We start from the raw sequence: 14031 nt of genomic DNA, 5'->3' as shown, positions 1-14031 counted from the left end.
TAAAAACATTCACAAAATAAATGTGCAATCGTCTCTGTGAAAACTAACTAACATAATAGACATTCTCTGATGGGACCATAACGCTCACAGTGACGCGTACAAATGACGAGCGAAGATTGAAGCAACGGCGCCATCAGAGGGAACAGAGAACAAAGTCTCATCGGGGGCCAGCGACCTCTAGGTGGCACCAGCGAGCTACAGAAGAATCTGCTTTCTAAAATACATGGATGATGAAAAACCACTGGACGGTTCTGATTCTAGGGCTCTTACATGTGGCAAGACTGACAGAGAATGGATGAGGGGCAGGGAATTGGAGAGAGATTGACGAGAGAGGGAATGGGAGAAGGACTATATAATGGAAGGAAAAAGGAAAAAAGGAATACAAGCAAACATACATATGTAAACACACACACACACACACACACACACACACACACACACACACACACACACACACACACACACACACACACACAGTGAAAGCATGGAAGAGACAGAATTGAACCTATACTACCATAAAACTAAACACTTCTGTTTTCTCTCCTGTGATTGGCAGGATATATGTATAGAAGAACTATAGAGTGACCAAACTGTGCCATCAGGAAGACATAGGAAAAGTTATGATCAATCATCCAGCACTGTAATTATGTGGAAAATCTTCCTTTGTCAAAACACACTGAGAAGTCGCAAAATGGGGGAACAGTACTAAAGTTGAGAGAAAGAGAGAGAGAGAGAGAGAGAGAGAGAGAGAGAGAGAGAGAGAGAGAGAGAGAGTGAATGTGGGTTTGAGGTTTTCAAATGTGAACCAGGCGCGCGCGGAGAGAAGTTGACTAAAGGGAAGCTCGAGAGACTCCACTGGAATAAAGGCGCTCTTTCATTTAGGAGAGAGGATAGAGAAGGTTATTGAAAACTCTGAATTTACGGGATAGAAACTAAAAACAGGATAATGTATCATAATATAAGGAAAACCACGTCATTGAACCTATAAGGAAAAGTTTGAGGAATAAGGTCATTCTGTTTAAGATGTTTAAGAATAGTTTGAACGTCCAGGTAGGGAATGGCCTCTTAACTCTTACTCATTGACAAGATTTGTTTTTCGTGTTAGAAGTAGCAGCGTGTATTTCTGAAGCTGTTCCGCGTTAGTGATGGTTAATTACCCTACACGAGCCTCTTGTTTGACGGGACAGGTGTTCGGTTTTGAGTCGCAATAAGCGGAACGCAGATGTTGACACAAGGTCATTAGTGTCGGTTTCTTTGCCTGAGGTAAGAACATAATTTACCAGGAAATCCTTTTCAAATAACGAACGAAATAGCTAATTTAAGCTCAAACAAACGTTTTAATTGTAAGTCTGTGGAGCTGTCATTAAGAATACATATTGTAACTAACTTTAACCGTATACATCTCAGGGGCTAGCGATGCCACTGCAACGTCGTTTGAACGGATATAACGGATCCTTGGAGAACAGCGCGAGCTGAAGGAGCGCGTGTGCGCGTCTTGTTATGCCGAAGCTCAACATTTAAACAACTAACGGAGCCCACTTCTCAAGAGACACACACACGACATTCTCCATCCTCCCCTCTATCGCACAAATGGAGCTGAGGAAATATCTGGTGTTTTTCAAGTTGGTTGTTCTTTTAAAAGGTAAGACATTCCCTAGTCGTTTCAGCATACATATATACTCAAATATATACATGTGTATATATTTGAGTATCTCCCTTCATAGTTTTCTTAGTCCATCCAGCCAAAGAATGACAAGTTCTGTTGTCAGAACTTGTCATCAGAACTTGGAGACCTACAGGCTAAAACATTCTACCTCAGCTGAGAGGAAATGTCCTGAAAAGAGTTAGGGTGCTTTGTTCTACATCTGCTAGTGTGCTCAGATAACTTGCGGAGTCGAAACCATAACATTTCCCCTGGAAGCCTATAGCAGACATAGGTCTGGTACAGATGTAAGGACTCTACTCTGGCTTACATCTCATGGTCTACATCTGTATCCATGCTGTCCTCCTGTGGCGTCCATGGGGTGATAGGGTCATTAACCTGGGCATCTTCCTCAGTGGACTCAGTCCACCTTCAAAGAGCTAATAACAGTGACTGGCGGATTGATTGAGCTCTTCTCTGTCTCCCAGCTCTTACATTCTACCATCTATAGGGTTAGGGTGACTTACTGAGGAGAAATTCCACTCCGGATTCGGAGACATGGCTTTCAAGACTTTCAAAAACAATCTGACCTCCATCTGGTAGCCCTTCATTGGTGGCAGCTGCGGAAGTACCACATTGATTCTATCAGTGGTATCCATTTCATTCACTTCCAGCCCTGAGCCATGGATATATGCCTTTTCCATTAATGTCACACGTGGACCATGAAAATACTACCCCCCCCCCCCCCCCCCCACACCTTATGGTAAACCATCATGCATTAACTCTCTCTCTTGCGTGACTCATTCCTCTCCAATCCTGTTTAACACCATGAAAACATAGAAGCAGGCCGTTTTGAGTGTTTACGTAGCTGATAAGCAGCTATTTTTATTGTCACATTACAGTGCAGTAAGCAGTTGAGGTGTGATTGGGCAGAGCATAGCTGTGGTTGTGTACTGCTGTGTGTGTTATCGGTCGACTGCTAAGTGTTTTCCCTCTGATGTAGTGTGTGGTATGCTATAGCTCTGTGATCTGCTACCTAAACACAAACAGACTTCCATGAGCCCGAAAAATTACCCTCAATGTAAAATGTAGCATTTTCGAGTAATATGTACCAGCTAAGTGTTGTCTTGATCTCATTAGCAAGTTTTGGGGGGATTGAATTTGTGGGGGCATGTTCAGTATGGAGTTGACACACCCCAAAAGCCAGACACCGTTCGTGGTTAATCTTCACGTTGCAGTTCATTACCAGTTTGAGTCAAGCATATAGTGAGCTTGTTCACTGTATGAAACTGTGTGTGTGTGAATGTGTGTGTGTTTCCAGGGCATGTTGCAGTGCGTAGGTGTGAGCATGTTTGTGTGTATGATGTTGATGGTTTCTACAGACCTCCCCAGTGTGGGGAACAGGCGTCTAGGGACTGCTGGACTCAGTTAGGCCTTACTGAAATGTAGAACACAGGTGTGTGTGTGTGTTTTGTTTAGGGTCGGGGAATTCCTTCATTCCCTCTCTCTCTCCTCCAATTCTATCTGTCCTTTTTCCATAATTCTTTTTAATCCTCCTCTCTTTCCTCGATATATTCCTCTCTTTTCTCGCGTCTCTCAGTTTTAATCCCTTCTCCTCCCTCGTTCACTTATTCAGTGTACAGCGTACTGTATATCTTTAACAGTGTACAGTGTACTGTATATCTCTAACAGTGTACAGCGTACTGTATATCTCTAACCATGTACAGTCTACTGTATATCTCTAACAGTGTACAGTCTACTGTATATCTCTAACAGTGTACAGCGTACTGTATATCTCTAACAGTGTACAGTCTACTGTATATCTCTAACAATTGTCGTCCCATTTCACTTCTAATCCCCCCTTTTCCATCCATCACTCTCTTTCTTTCTCTCTCCCCCTCTCCTTCCGCCCTCCTTCCCCACGAGGGAACACGAGGGGAGAACACAGTGTGATGGAGGGACAGTCTGTGAGAAAAGGTGAGAGGCGGAGAGTACGGACGAGAGTAAGTGTGGGAGAGGGGAAATGTTGCAATTGAATTAGTGTAAGATGACAGACACGAACAGATGCTCTGACACCTTGCTTGGTTGAGTCAGGGAGAGAGGCAAGATACAGTTTACTGTAAGACGAGAAACAGAGAGAGAGAGAGAGAGAGAAAGAGTAGACTAAAACGTGGAAGATGACAGGAATGTGTCTTGTTAGTTTCAAAAAGACGCTTTAGTAGTTGAGAGAGATAGAGGGAATGAGAGATGCTGTACAGAGAAGTGAACCCATTTTTTAGACAAACATCAGAATAAGGTTCGGTATGATGTTATACGTGGTGGTCAGGGAAGATTCCATTTTTATACGCGTAACACATGTGTCAGCTTCACTGACATTCACTCACACACACACACACCCCCACACACACACACACACCCCCCCCCCCCACACACACACACACACACACAGATGAGCAACACTGCCCAGAGTTGAGTATGTGGTTGAAGACTCAGAGTATATGAACCCAGTTTGGCTGCCCAAATGTTTACCGTCAGTTGTCATGACGATCCCTGGTGAGACTGGCTGTGGTACATAGACCCATATATAAACCCCAATCAAAATGGAACCTAAAGAAAAGGAAGACAGAGAGAGAGAAGGAGGGTGTGAGGTTGGGGGTTAGTGGACAGAAATATACGTGATGGATTGAAGAGCCGTGGATCAGAGGGGCAGATCCCAGTCTGGAGGATGGTGTGGTGTTTGGCAGAAGGGTCAAGGAAAGATCTGAGATGAGAGAGAGAATGGTCTGGTCGTAGTTTTGGGGTATAATTCAGGGGAGGAGAAAGATAAAGAATGGGGAGAGAAAGATGATGTGAGAGAAGAAGAGGAGTGATGAAGAGAAGTGATGTAGTGGTAGGGGGAGGAAGTGATGTAGTGGCAGGGGGAGGAAGTGATGTAGTGGTAGGGGGAGGAAGTGATGTAGTGGTAGGGGGAGGAAGTGATGTAGTGGTAGGGGGAGGAAGTGATGTAGTGGTAGGGGGAGGAAGTGATGTAGTGGCAGGGGGAGGAAGTGATGTAGTGGTAGGGGGAGGAAGTGATGTAGTGGTAGGGGGAGGAAGTGATGTAGTGGTAGGGGGAGGAAGTGATGTAGTGGCAGGGGGAGGAAGTGATGTAGTGGTAGGGGGAGGAAGTGATGTAGTGGTAGGGGGAGGAAGTGATGTAGTGGCAGGGGGAGGAAGTGATGTAGTGGTAGGGGGAGGAAGTGATGTAGTGGTAGGGGGAGGAAGTGATGTAGTGGCAGGGGGAGGAAGTGATGTAGTGGCAGGGGGAGGAAGTGATGTAGTGGTAGGGGGAGGAAGTGATGTAGTGGTAGGGGGAGGAAGTGATGTAGTGGCAGGGGGAGGAAGTGATGTAGTGGTAGTGGGAGGAAGTGATGTAGTGGTAGGAAGTGATGTAGTGGTAGGGGGAGGAAGTGATGTAGTGGCAGGGGGAGGAAGTTATGTAGTGGTAGGGGGAGGAAGTGATGTAGTGGTAGGAAGTGATGTAGTGGTAGGAAGTGATGTAGTGGCAGGGGGAGGAAGTGATGTAGTGGCAGGGGGAGGAAGTGATGTAGTGGCAGGGGGAGGAAGTGATTTTTTGGAAGTGGGTGGCTGGTGGAGTATGGAAGGCTCCAATCACCTGTCTTTTAAAGAAAGGGAGAGGAGGGTGTGAGAACAGAGACCTCAGTACGTGAACAAGCAAACATGTACGTCTAGTTGTCTTCAGATAATAATGGAAAAAGAAGAAGTCTTGGAAAACAAACATTGTGACATCATGAGAACACAACGTTACGATGTTCTCATCTTCTTTCTGTTAGCGAGCAGCTCTGTAACTTCAACCACGGTGTATCTGCCTACAGAGAGATGGTGCCTGGGTTACACCAGATTCATGTTTACTTGAATGACCTGTGGCTCAGAGCAGAAGACAGTGAAAGTTGGACGAGGTGGAGGAAGAAGTTGTAAAGAAATAAATAATGAAGTAACAATACTTGCTGAAGCAGGCTGAATGTGTGAGAGCCAAACAAAATCATTTTAAGATGTACAGCCCCATTTTTTACTTTTTCTAATAGATTTTTCTTAAAGCTTTTTGGCCCTGGTGAAACCCTCTTACGATCCTTTACATGTATGCTCTGGTTTAATGGATTCATCATAAAGGAAACTGTGTGGTATTTATTTTGACAGTTGGAACTAGTTTCCATGTCTGTTTTCTCAGTCTTACACCTCCCCAGAGTCAATGAACTATCCTTCCATCCTTTAACTCTCTGCCCCTCTCTTTACCTCTCTCTCTCTCCCCCCTCCATCTCTCCTGTACTGTATTCTCTCCTTCCTTGTATAAAGGGCAGGTTTGTATGTCATACAGGGCGCTACTATGCTCACTCGTTTTTCTAGCCCACACCCTTCCCTCTCCCTCCATCTTTCTCCCCTCTTCTCTCCCTCTCTCTTCCCTCAGACTGAATTACCTTGTTCCTCAAAGGTCATCTTTGGTCACTCTGTTTAACTCTCTTTACACTCTCTCTCTCCCCGAGCTTTTGAACTGAATCAGGGAATAAAAAGACAACTTCAGAAAAGTTTAACACCACGAGAAGTAACCTTTATGTCTCTATTTAACGGTGAACTTTGCCTCACAGTGCAAGCAGCCCTTCGTCACCGTGACCCTCCCCCTGTCTCCTCAGGGTTGTGTGAATGCTTCAACATTGACGTGAAGCACCCTCGGATCTTCACCGGCCCAGAGGAAGCTCTGTTTGGGTTCTCTGTTCTCCAACACAGCTCGCACGATGGAGAAAAATCGTATGTCAGCTTCCACTGCACCATTTCTGCCCAATTTGAGTGATGAGTAGATGACAGACAAACAGCCGTTACCTCGCTTGATGATGTCATGTCGTCCCGTGACCTGATTGGCTGAACTGTTCTGTGATAGAATGCTGGTTGGTGCTCCCTGGGATGGATCGCCCAATAACAGGAGAGGAGACATATACAAGTGTGTCGTGGGAGAGGAAAGGAACTCCAACTGCACCAAAGTGAACCTGGGTGAGCCATCTAGCCCTTGACACAGATCTTAGATCACCCCCCCTCCCCTGACCATCCCAGTGTGCAGTGAGTTAACCCCTGTCCCTCTTCCTCCACCCTGTCCCTCTTCCTCCACCCTGTCCCTCTTCCTCCACCCTGTCCCTCTTCCTCCACCCTGTCCCTCTTCCTCCACCCTGTCCCTCTTCCTCCACCCTGTCCCTCTTCCTCCACCCTGCCCCTCTTCCTCCACCCTGCCCCTCTTCCTCCACCCTGCCCCTCTTCCTCCACCCTGCCCCTCTTCCTCCACCCTGTCCCTCTTCCTCCACCCTGTCCCTCTTCCTCCACCCTGTCCCTCTTCCTCGTCCCTCTTCCTCCACCCTGCCCCTCTTCCTCCACCCTGTCCCTCTTCCTCCACCCTGCCCCTCTTCCTCCACCCTGTCCCTCTTCCTCCACCCTGTCCCTCTTCCTCCACCCTGCCCCTCTTCCTCCACCCTGCCCCTCTTCCTCCACCCTGCCCCTCTTCCTCCACCCTGTCCCTCTTCCTCCACCCTGTCCCTCTTCCTCGTCCCTCTTCCTCCACCCTGCCCCTCTTCCTCCACCCTGTCCCTCTTCCTCCACCCTGTCCCTCTTCCTCCACCCTGTCCCTCTTCCTCCACCCTGCCCCTCTTCCTCCACCCTGCCCCTCTTCCTCCACCCTGTCCCTCTTCCTCCACCCTGTCCCTCTTCCTCCACCCTGTCCCTCTTCCTCCACCCTGCCCCTCTTCCTCCACCCTGTCCCTCTTCCTCCACCCTGTCCCTCTTCCTCCACCCTGCCCCTCTTCCTCCACCCTGTCCCTCTTCCTCCACCCTGTCCCTCTTCCTCCACCCTGCCCCTCTTCCTCCACCCTGCCCCTCTTCCTCCACCCTGTCCCTCTTCCTCCACCCTGTCCCTCTTCCTCGTCCCTCTTCCTCCACCCTGCCCCTCTTCCTCCACCCTGTCCCTCTTCCTCCACCCTGTCCCTCTTCCTCCACCCTGTCCCTCTTCCTCCACCCTGCCCCTCTTCCTCCACCCTGCCCCTCTTCCTCCACCCTGTCCCTCTTCCTCCACCCTGCCCCTCTTCCTCCACCCTGTCCCTCTCCCTCCACCCTGTCCCTCTTCCTCCACCCTGTCCCTCTTCCTCCACCCTGCCCCTCTTCCTCCACCCTGTCCCTCTTCCTCCACCCTGTCCCTCTTCCTCGTCCCTCTTCCTCCACCCTGCCCCTCTTCCTCCACCCTGTACCTCTTCCTCCACCCTGCCCCTCTTCCTCCACCCTGTCCCTCTTCCTCCACCCTGTCCCTCTCCCTCCACCCTGTCCCTCTTCCTCCACCCTGTCCCTCTTCCTCCACCCTGTCCCTCTTCCTCCACCCTGCCCCTCTTCCTCCACCCTGCCCCTCTTCCTCCACCCTGTCCCTCTCCCTCCACCCTGCCCCTCTTCCTCCACCCTGCCCCCTGATGGTTCAGGGGAGAGGGCTCTGCAGAATGTGTCCAGGAACCTCAAGAACTCCCACCTGGGGATGACCCTCAGCCCAGACAACCCCGACGGCTTCCTGGTACGTGAGTGTGTGTGTGTGTGTGTGAGTGTGTGAGTGTGTGTGCGTGTAGTTGAAACTTGCTGAGGGGGGATGTGGTGAGATGAGAGTGTGTTTGTTAGAGAGATGTTAGACCACCGCACCAGATCCGTTGACATGGTTTTTTGTGTGTGTGGACTGTGACTCGTGTGTGGTTGAGAAACCCCCAAGATACCTTGCTAAACGCACACGTAAACAAATACACACACAATATTACACATACTAACACACACACACACACACACACAGGTCCACGTTGTCCTGATCCAGATTCCTCCAGTTCTGAGGCCGCTTTGGTTACAGCGGAATTACTGGTTGGCTGTGCCAGCGAACAGCCCCTCCTGTGTGTGTGTGTGTGTGTGTGAGAGTGTGTGTGAGAGTGTGTGTGTGTGTCTGGCAGCAACTTGCTGCTACTTCGGGTGCAGAGTCATATACAGTTCAGTAACGCTTGCCTTCTCACCCTCGTTGTGTGTGTGTGTCTACGAGTGTGTGAGTGTGTGTTTGTTTTAACCCCTGTGGTCAAGTCTATAACAGGATCGGAATGCATCTCTGGCCCTTTGTAATGACAGGCCTTCCAAAAGCCAGAGCACCTCTCACCCTCTTCTCTGGTCTCTTCTTTCTGTCATCTCTCTCCATCCTTCCTCTCTCAGTCTGTGTGTCTGTGGATGACTGGGGCCTTCTGTAATGACAGGGCTCTTAAAACCAGGATGCCTTTCTCTCTCTCTCCTCCTCCACTTCTTTTACGAACTCTCCTTCCCTTTTGTCTCAGTGAGTATAAAATGTTCTCTTTCCTTTTATCTGCTCTCGTCTCCTCACCCCACAACCCCCTGTTCCCTCCCTGCCTCCCTCTCCCTCTGTCTCCCTTTGGTTTGAAAGCCAAATAAATAGCATGCTTTGAAGACATAAATATTTTTATGTGACTGGTACCCGCTCCCCTCGTGCTGCACAATCACATTTAAATGTCTTTATTGGTCTGCTGGGTTCCAGCACTGCTAAACCACTCATGATAACCATGCCAGCATGTCAACAATTGTTTCACCCTCTCGATCGCTCTCTCTCTCGCACTCTCTCTCTCCCGCCCGCCCTCCCTCTCTCCCTGCCAAACCACCGATATAGTCTTTCCATGACCTACCCTTTCTTTTGCTAATTTTCTATTTCTCTCTCTTCATCTTTCTCTCTCTCCATCCTCCCTCCTCCCTCACGTCCTTGGTCTTGCACCCTGCTCTATTTCAGTGGTGTTCACTGCAGCGTGAAGCCATTTGTCTGCATGCGTGTGTGTTTGTGTGTGTGAGTGCATGTTGGTGTTTACGTTCGGCTCCTTTCCCCACCCAGAGACAGGGCTTGTCAAGGTCTTGTTAACTGACACACCAGCTGGTTTGACTTGACCATCATCTGCCCGTGTCTCATCTCAGCAGGCGCACTGCTGGTCTCTCACCTCAGTAGGAGCACTGCTGGTCTCTCATCTCAGCAGGAGCACTGCTAGTCTCTCACCTCAGTAGGAGCACTGCTGGTCTCTCATATCAGCAGGAGCACTGGTGGTCTCTCACCTCAGTAGGAGCACTGCTGGTCTCTCACCTCAGTAGGAGCACTGCTGGTCTCTCATCTCAGAAGGAGCACTGCTGGTCTCTCACCTCAGTAGGAGCACTGCTGGTCTCTCATCTCAGCAGGAGCACTGCTAGTCTCTCACCTCAGTAGGAGCACTGCTGGTCTCTCATATCAGCAGGAGCACTGGTGGTCTCTCAACTCAGTAGGAGCACTGCTGGTCTCTCACCTCAGTAGGAGCACTGCTGGTCTCTCATCTCAGAAGGAGCACTGCTGGTCTCTCACCTCAGTAGGAGCACTGCTGGTCTCTCACCTCAGTAGGAGCACTGCTGGTCTCTCACCTCAGTAAGAGCACTGCTGGTCTCTCACCTCAGTAGGAGCACTGCTGATGTGTCTGTGTGTGCCCCAGGCGTGCGCCCCCTTGTGGTCTCAGGAATGCGGCACGTCTGTCTTCAGCACCGGGATCTGCGCCTCCGTCAGCGACGACCTGGAACCCAGGGAGACCATCGCCCCTACAGCGCAGAGTAACTACACACACACACACACACACAATATACACAGACACACACACACAGCGCAGAGTAACTACACACACACACACACAATATACACGGACACACACACACAGCGCAGAGTAACTACACATACACACACACACACACACACACAATATACACGGACACACACACACAGCGCAGAGTAACTACACATGCACACACAGCGCAGAGTAACTACACACACACACACACAATATATACAGACACACACACGCAGAGTAACTACACACACACACACAATATACACGGACACACACACACACACACAGCGCAGAGTAATTACACACACACAATATACACGGACACACACAAACAAACGAATCACACTCTAGTCACAGATCCACCTGCACTGACAAAGCTCCTGCTGTGTGTGTGTGTGTCTGTGCGTGTGTGTGTGTGTCTGTGTGTGTGCGTGTGTGTGTGTGTCTGTGTGTGTGTGTGTCTGTGCGTGTGTGTGTGTGTGTCTGTGCGTGTGTGTGTGTGTGTCTGTGCGTGTGTGTGTGTGTGCGTGTGCGTGTGCGTGTGTGTGTGTGTCTGTGTGTGTGTGTGTGTGTCTGTGTGTGTGTGTCTGTGCGTGTGTGTCTGTGCGTGTGTGTGTGTGTGTCAGGATGCTCCACATACATGGACATCGTGATAGTCCTGGACGGCTCCAACAGCATCTACCCCTGGTATGAGGTCCAGAACTTTCTCAGCAACATCCTCAGCAAGTTTCACATCAGCCCAGAGCAGATGCAGGTGAGTCTGTGTGTGTGTGTGTGTGCACGCTTGTGCATGTACCTGGATGTGTACTGTATAGTGTCACCCATAAAGGTCCCCTCTGCCGAGCCTCAGGGATAATCAGGCTTTCTGGAGCCGCAGAGTAGAAGAAGCTCTGAGAACTGGAACACAGAGACACAAGCAGTCTGGCAATAAGTAGGAGAATAAATGGATGCAGTAATGCAATACGACATCTGGGATGAGGGACTGGGTATGGGGAAGAGAGATGAAGAGGGGTGCAGGGGGGAGCTTAGTGACAGGGGGAACAGTGTGTGTGGGGGGGGTGGAGGAGGAGGAGGATGAAAGGGGTGGGGGGTTGGGGGGGGGTTTGGAAAGAAGGCAACGTGAGGTAAAGAGGAAATTCTTCTAGGTCTTGGAGGCTTTTTGAAATTCCCTAAATATTCGCTTCACCAAGGGCACAGGGGTTGGTACTTAAAGGGCCAGTACGCCTTAAATGAAAGTTCCAAAAGTACCAAGCAGTGGTATTAGGGTCTGACATGATGTTTCTGGTTGCGTTCAGGTTGGGGTGCTGCAGTACGGTGAGGTAGCGGTCCATGAGTGGTCGCTGAGAGACTACCAGACCACACAGGAAGTGGTGGAGGCTGCCAAGAACATCAGCAGGCAGGAGGGGCGGGAGACACGCACGGCATACGCCATCCACATGGGCTGGTATGTCTGTCAATCACCCACGCCGTGCTCTAATTGGCCAGAGAGCCTGTCAGTCACCCTGAGGCTACTTTCCATTCCTCTCTCTCCTCATCCCTCTTTTTCTTTGGCCTCTACCCTCTCAACACGTTTCACGGGGGAAGGATATTGAGGGGGGGTCGTCATGTCACCCAACACTAAAGAAACACAGCTCTTCAGAATAAAAGTCACTGGATAGCTAGGATCATAAAAGCCTCAATCCTTTTCTTTCCTCTCTCCTCTAAATTAAATTCCTATTTTATTAAAACTGGTGCCTACAAAGCAGACCCTTCCTGCCCCAACATGTGGCCACGTCTTTCATGTAGAACGGCGTGGGTATTCACACACGCGGTTAATAGGAGAGTTCCTGTTTTCCAGAACATTTAAAGTTAAATGTTTGAGACGTTTAGCAAGGCAATTCAAAGGTCGTTCTAAAGAACTGAGTGGAAAACCAAGCGGGTAAAAGGTGAAAGTGTAGGAGGCTGTGACTGGAGAGACAGACAGCTTCTGCTGCAGTGTGGTGTAGGAGGCTGTGACTGGAGAGACAGACAGCTTCTGCTGCAGTGTGGTGTAGGAGGCTGTGACTGGAGAGACAGACAGCTTCTGCTGCAGTGTGGTGTAGGAGGCTGTGACTGGAGAGACAGACAGCTTCTGCTGCAGTGTAGTGTAGGAGGCTGTGACTGGAGAGACAGACAGCTTCTGCAGCAGTGTGGTGTAGGAGGCTGTGACTGGAGAGACAGACAGCTTCTGCTGCAGTGTGGTGTAGGAGGCTGTGACTGGAGAGACAGACAGCTTCTGCTGCAGTGTGGTGTAGGAGGCTGTGACTGGAGAGACAGACAGCTTCTGCTGCAGTGTAGTGTAGGAGGCTGTGACTGGAGAGACAGACAGCTTCTGCTGCAGTGTGGTGTAGGAGGCTGTGACTGGAGAGACAGACAGCTTCTGCTGCAGTGTGGTGTAGGAGGCTGTGACTGGAGAGACAGACAGCTTCTGCTGCAGTGTGGTGTAGGAGGCTGTGACTGGAGAGACAGACAGCTTCTGCTGCAGTGTGGTGTAGGAGGCTGTGACTGGAGAGACAGACAGCTTCTGCTGCAGTGTGGTGTAGGAGGCTGTGACTGGAGAGACCCACAGCTTCTGCTGCAGTGTAGTGTAGGAGGCTGTGACTGGAGAGACAGACAGCTTCTGCTGCAGTGTAGTGTAGGAGGCTGTGACTGGAGAGACAGACAGCTTCTGCTGCAGTGTGGTGTAGGAGGCTGTGACTGGAGAGACCCACAGCTTCTGCAGCAGTGGAGAACAGTCAGGCTCTATAGCACAGTCCTGTCACTCACTGTTTATGACTGCTGGTCAGACTGAACCGAGTGTGTGTGTGAGAGAGTCTGCAGTATTGCAACTTCAATCAAACACACACACAGGGAGTGTGTGTGTTCAGTGTGGGAGTCAGGTGGCTGAGCGGTGAGGGAGTCGGGCTAGTAATCAGAAGGTTTCCAGTTCGATTCCCGGCCGTGCCAAATGACGTTGTGTCCTTGGGCAAGGCACTTCACCCTACTTGCCTCGGGGGGAATGTCCCTGTACTTACTGTAAGTCGCTCTGGATAAGAGCGTCTGCTAAATGACTAAATATCAAATATCACTACACCCATACTCTGTCTCTCACAAACACACACACACTCGCTCACACACACACAAACACACACACACTCGCTCACACACACAGACACACAGTCTCGCTCACACACACACAAACACACACTCGCTCACACACACACACACACAGTCTCTCTCTCACAAACACACACACACTTGCTCACACACACATACACACACACACACACACACACACACACTCTGTCTCCCACACACACCCACATGCAGAGCGATGAGAAGATAGGGGGGCTGGCAGTGAGCTGGGTGCTGGCGAGGTTGTATCAACAGGCGTGCTGGCTGAGCTGGAGAGAGACTAGCTGGGTCAGCACAGCTGCAGGTGTGGCTACAGCCCCACAGCCTGGTCAGGCCCTGCAGATCTGCAGCTGTGCAAACACACACACGCAGGAACGCACACACACGCAGGAACGCACACACGCAGGAACGCACACACACACACGCAGGAACGCACACACACACAGGAATGCACTGGAACACAGGGACCCACACACAGTAATGCATGTACACAATAAAAGACTTGGAGGAGCTCTCACACACACACTTGTGAAGTACTCCGCTACTGTTTGCGTGTTGATGCTGGAC

General features: G+C 50.1%; 1 protein-coding gene across 1 annotated transcript in view; it reads left to right on the top strand.

Moving 5' to 3' along the window:
- The first annotated feature begins 968 nt into the window (after positions 1 to 968).
- The window catches only part of itga10 (integrin, alpha 10), a 29972-nt gene continuing 16909 nt past the window's right edge, over positions 969 to 14031 (top strand). Inside the window, exons 1-9 of the mRNA XM_067237129.1 lie at positions 969 to 1050; positions 1188 to 1263; positions 1408 to 1642; positions 6331 to 6445; positions 6576 to 6685; positions 8146 to 8234; positions 10204 to 10318; positions 10959 to 11086; positions 11628 to 11776. Coding sequence (XP_067093230.1) covers positions 1591 to 1642; positions 6331 to 6445; positions 6576 to 6685; positions 8146 to 8234; positions 10204 to 10318; positions 10959 to 11086; positions 11628 to 11776 — 758 coding nt within the window. The 5' untranslated portion in view covers positions 969 to 1050; positions 1188 to 1263; positions 1408 to 1590. The remainder of the gene's footprint in view (positions 1051 to 1187; positions 1264 to 1407; positions 1643 to 6330; positions 6446 to 6575; positions 6686 to 8145; positions 8235 to 10203; positions 10319 to 10958; positions 11087 to 11627; positions 11777 to 14031) is intronic.

Source organism: Osmerus mordax, chromosome 6 (genome assembly GCF_038355195.1).
Source record: "Osmerus mordax isolate fOsmMor3 chromosome 6, fOsmMor3.pri, whole genome shotgun sequence".
NCBI classification, from domain to species: domain Eukaryota; kingdom Metazoa; phylum Chordata; class Actinopteri; order Osmeriformes; family Osmeridae; genus Osmerus; species Osmerus mordax.
Note: the sequence above shows the minus strand (reverse complement) of the source record. Positions and strands in the feature narration are given on the sequence as shown.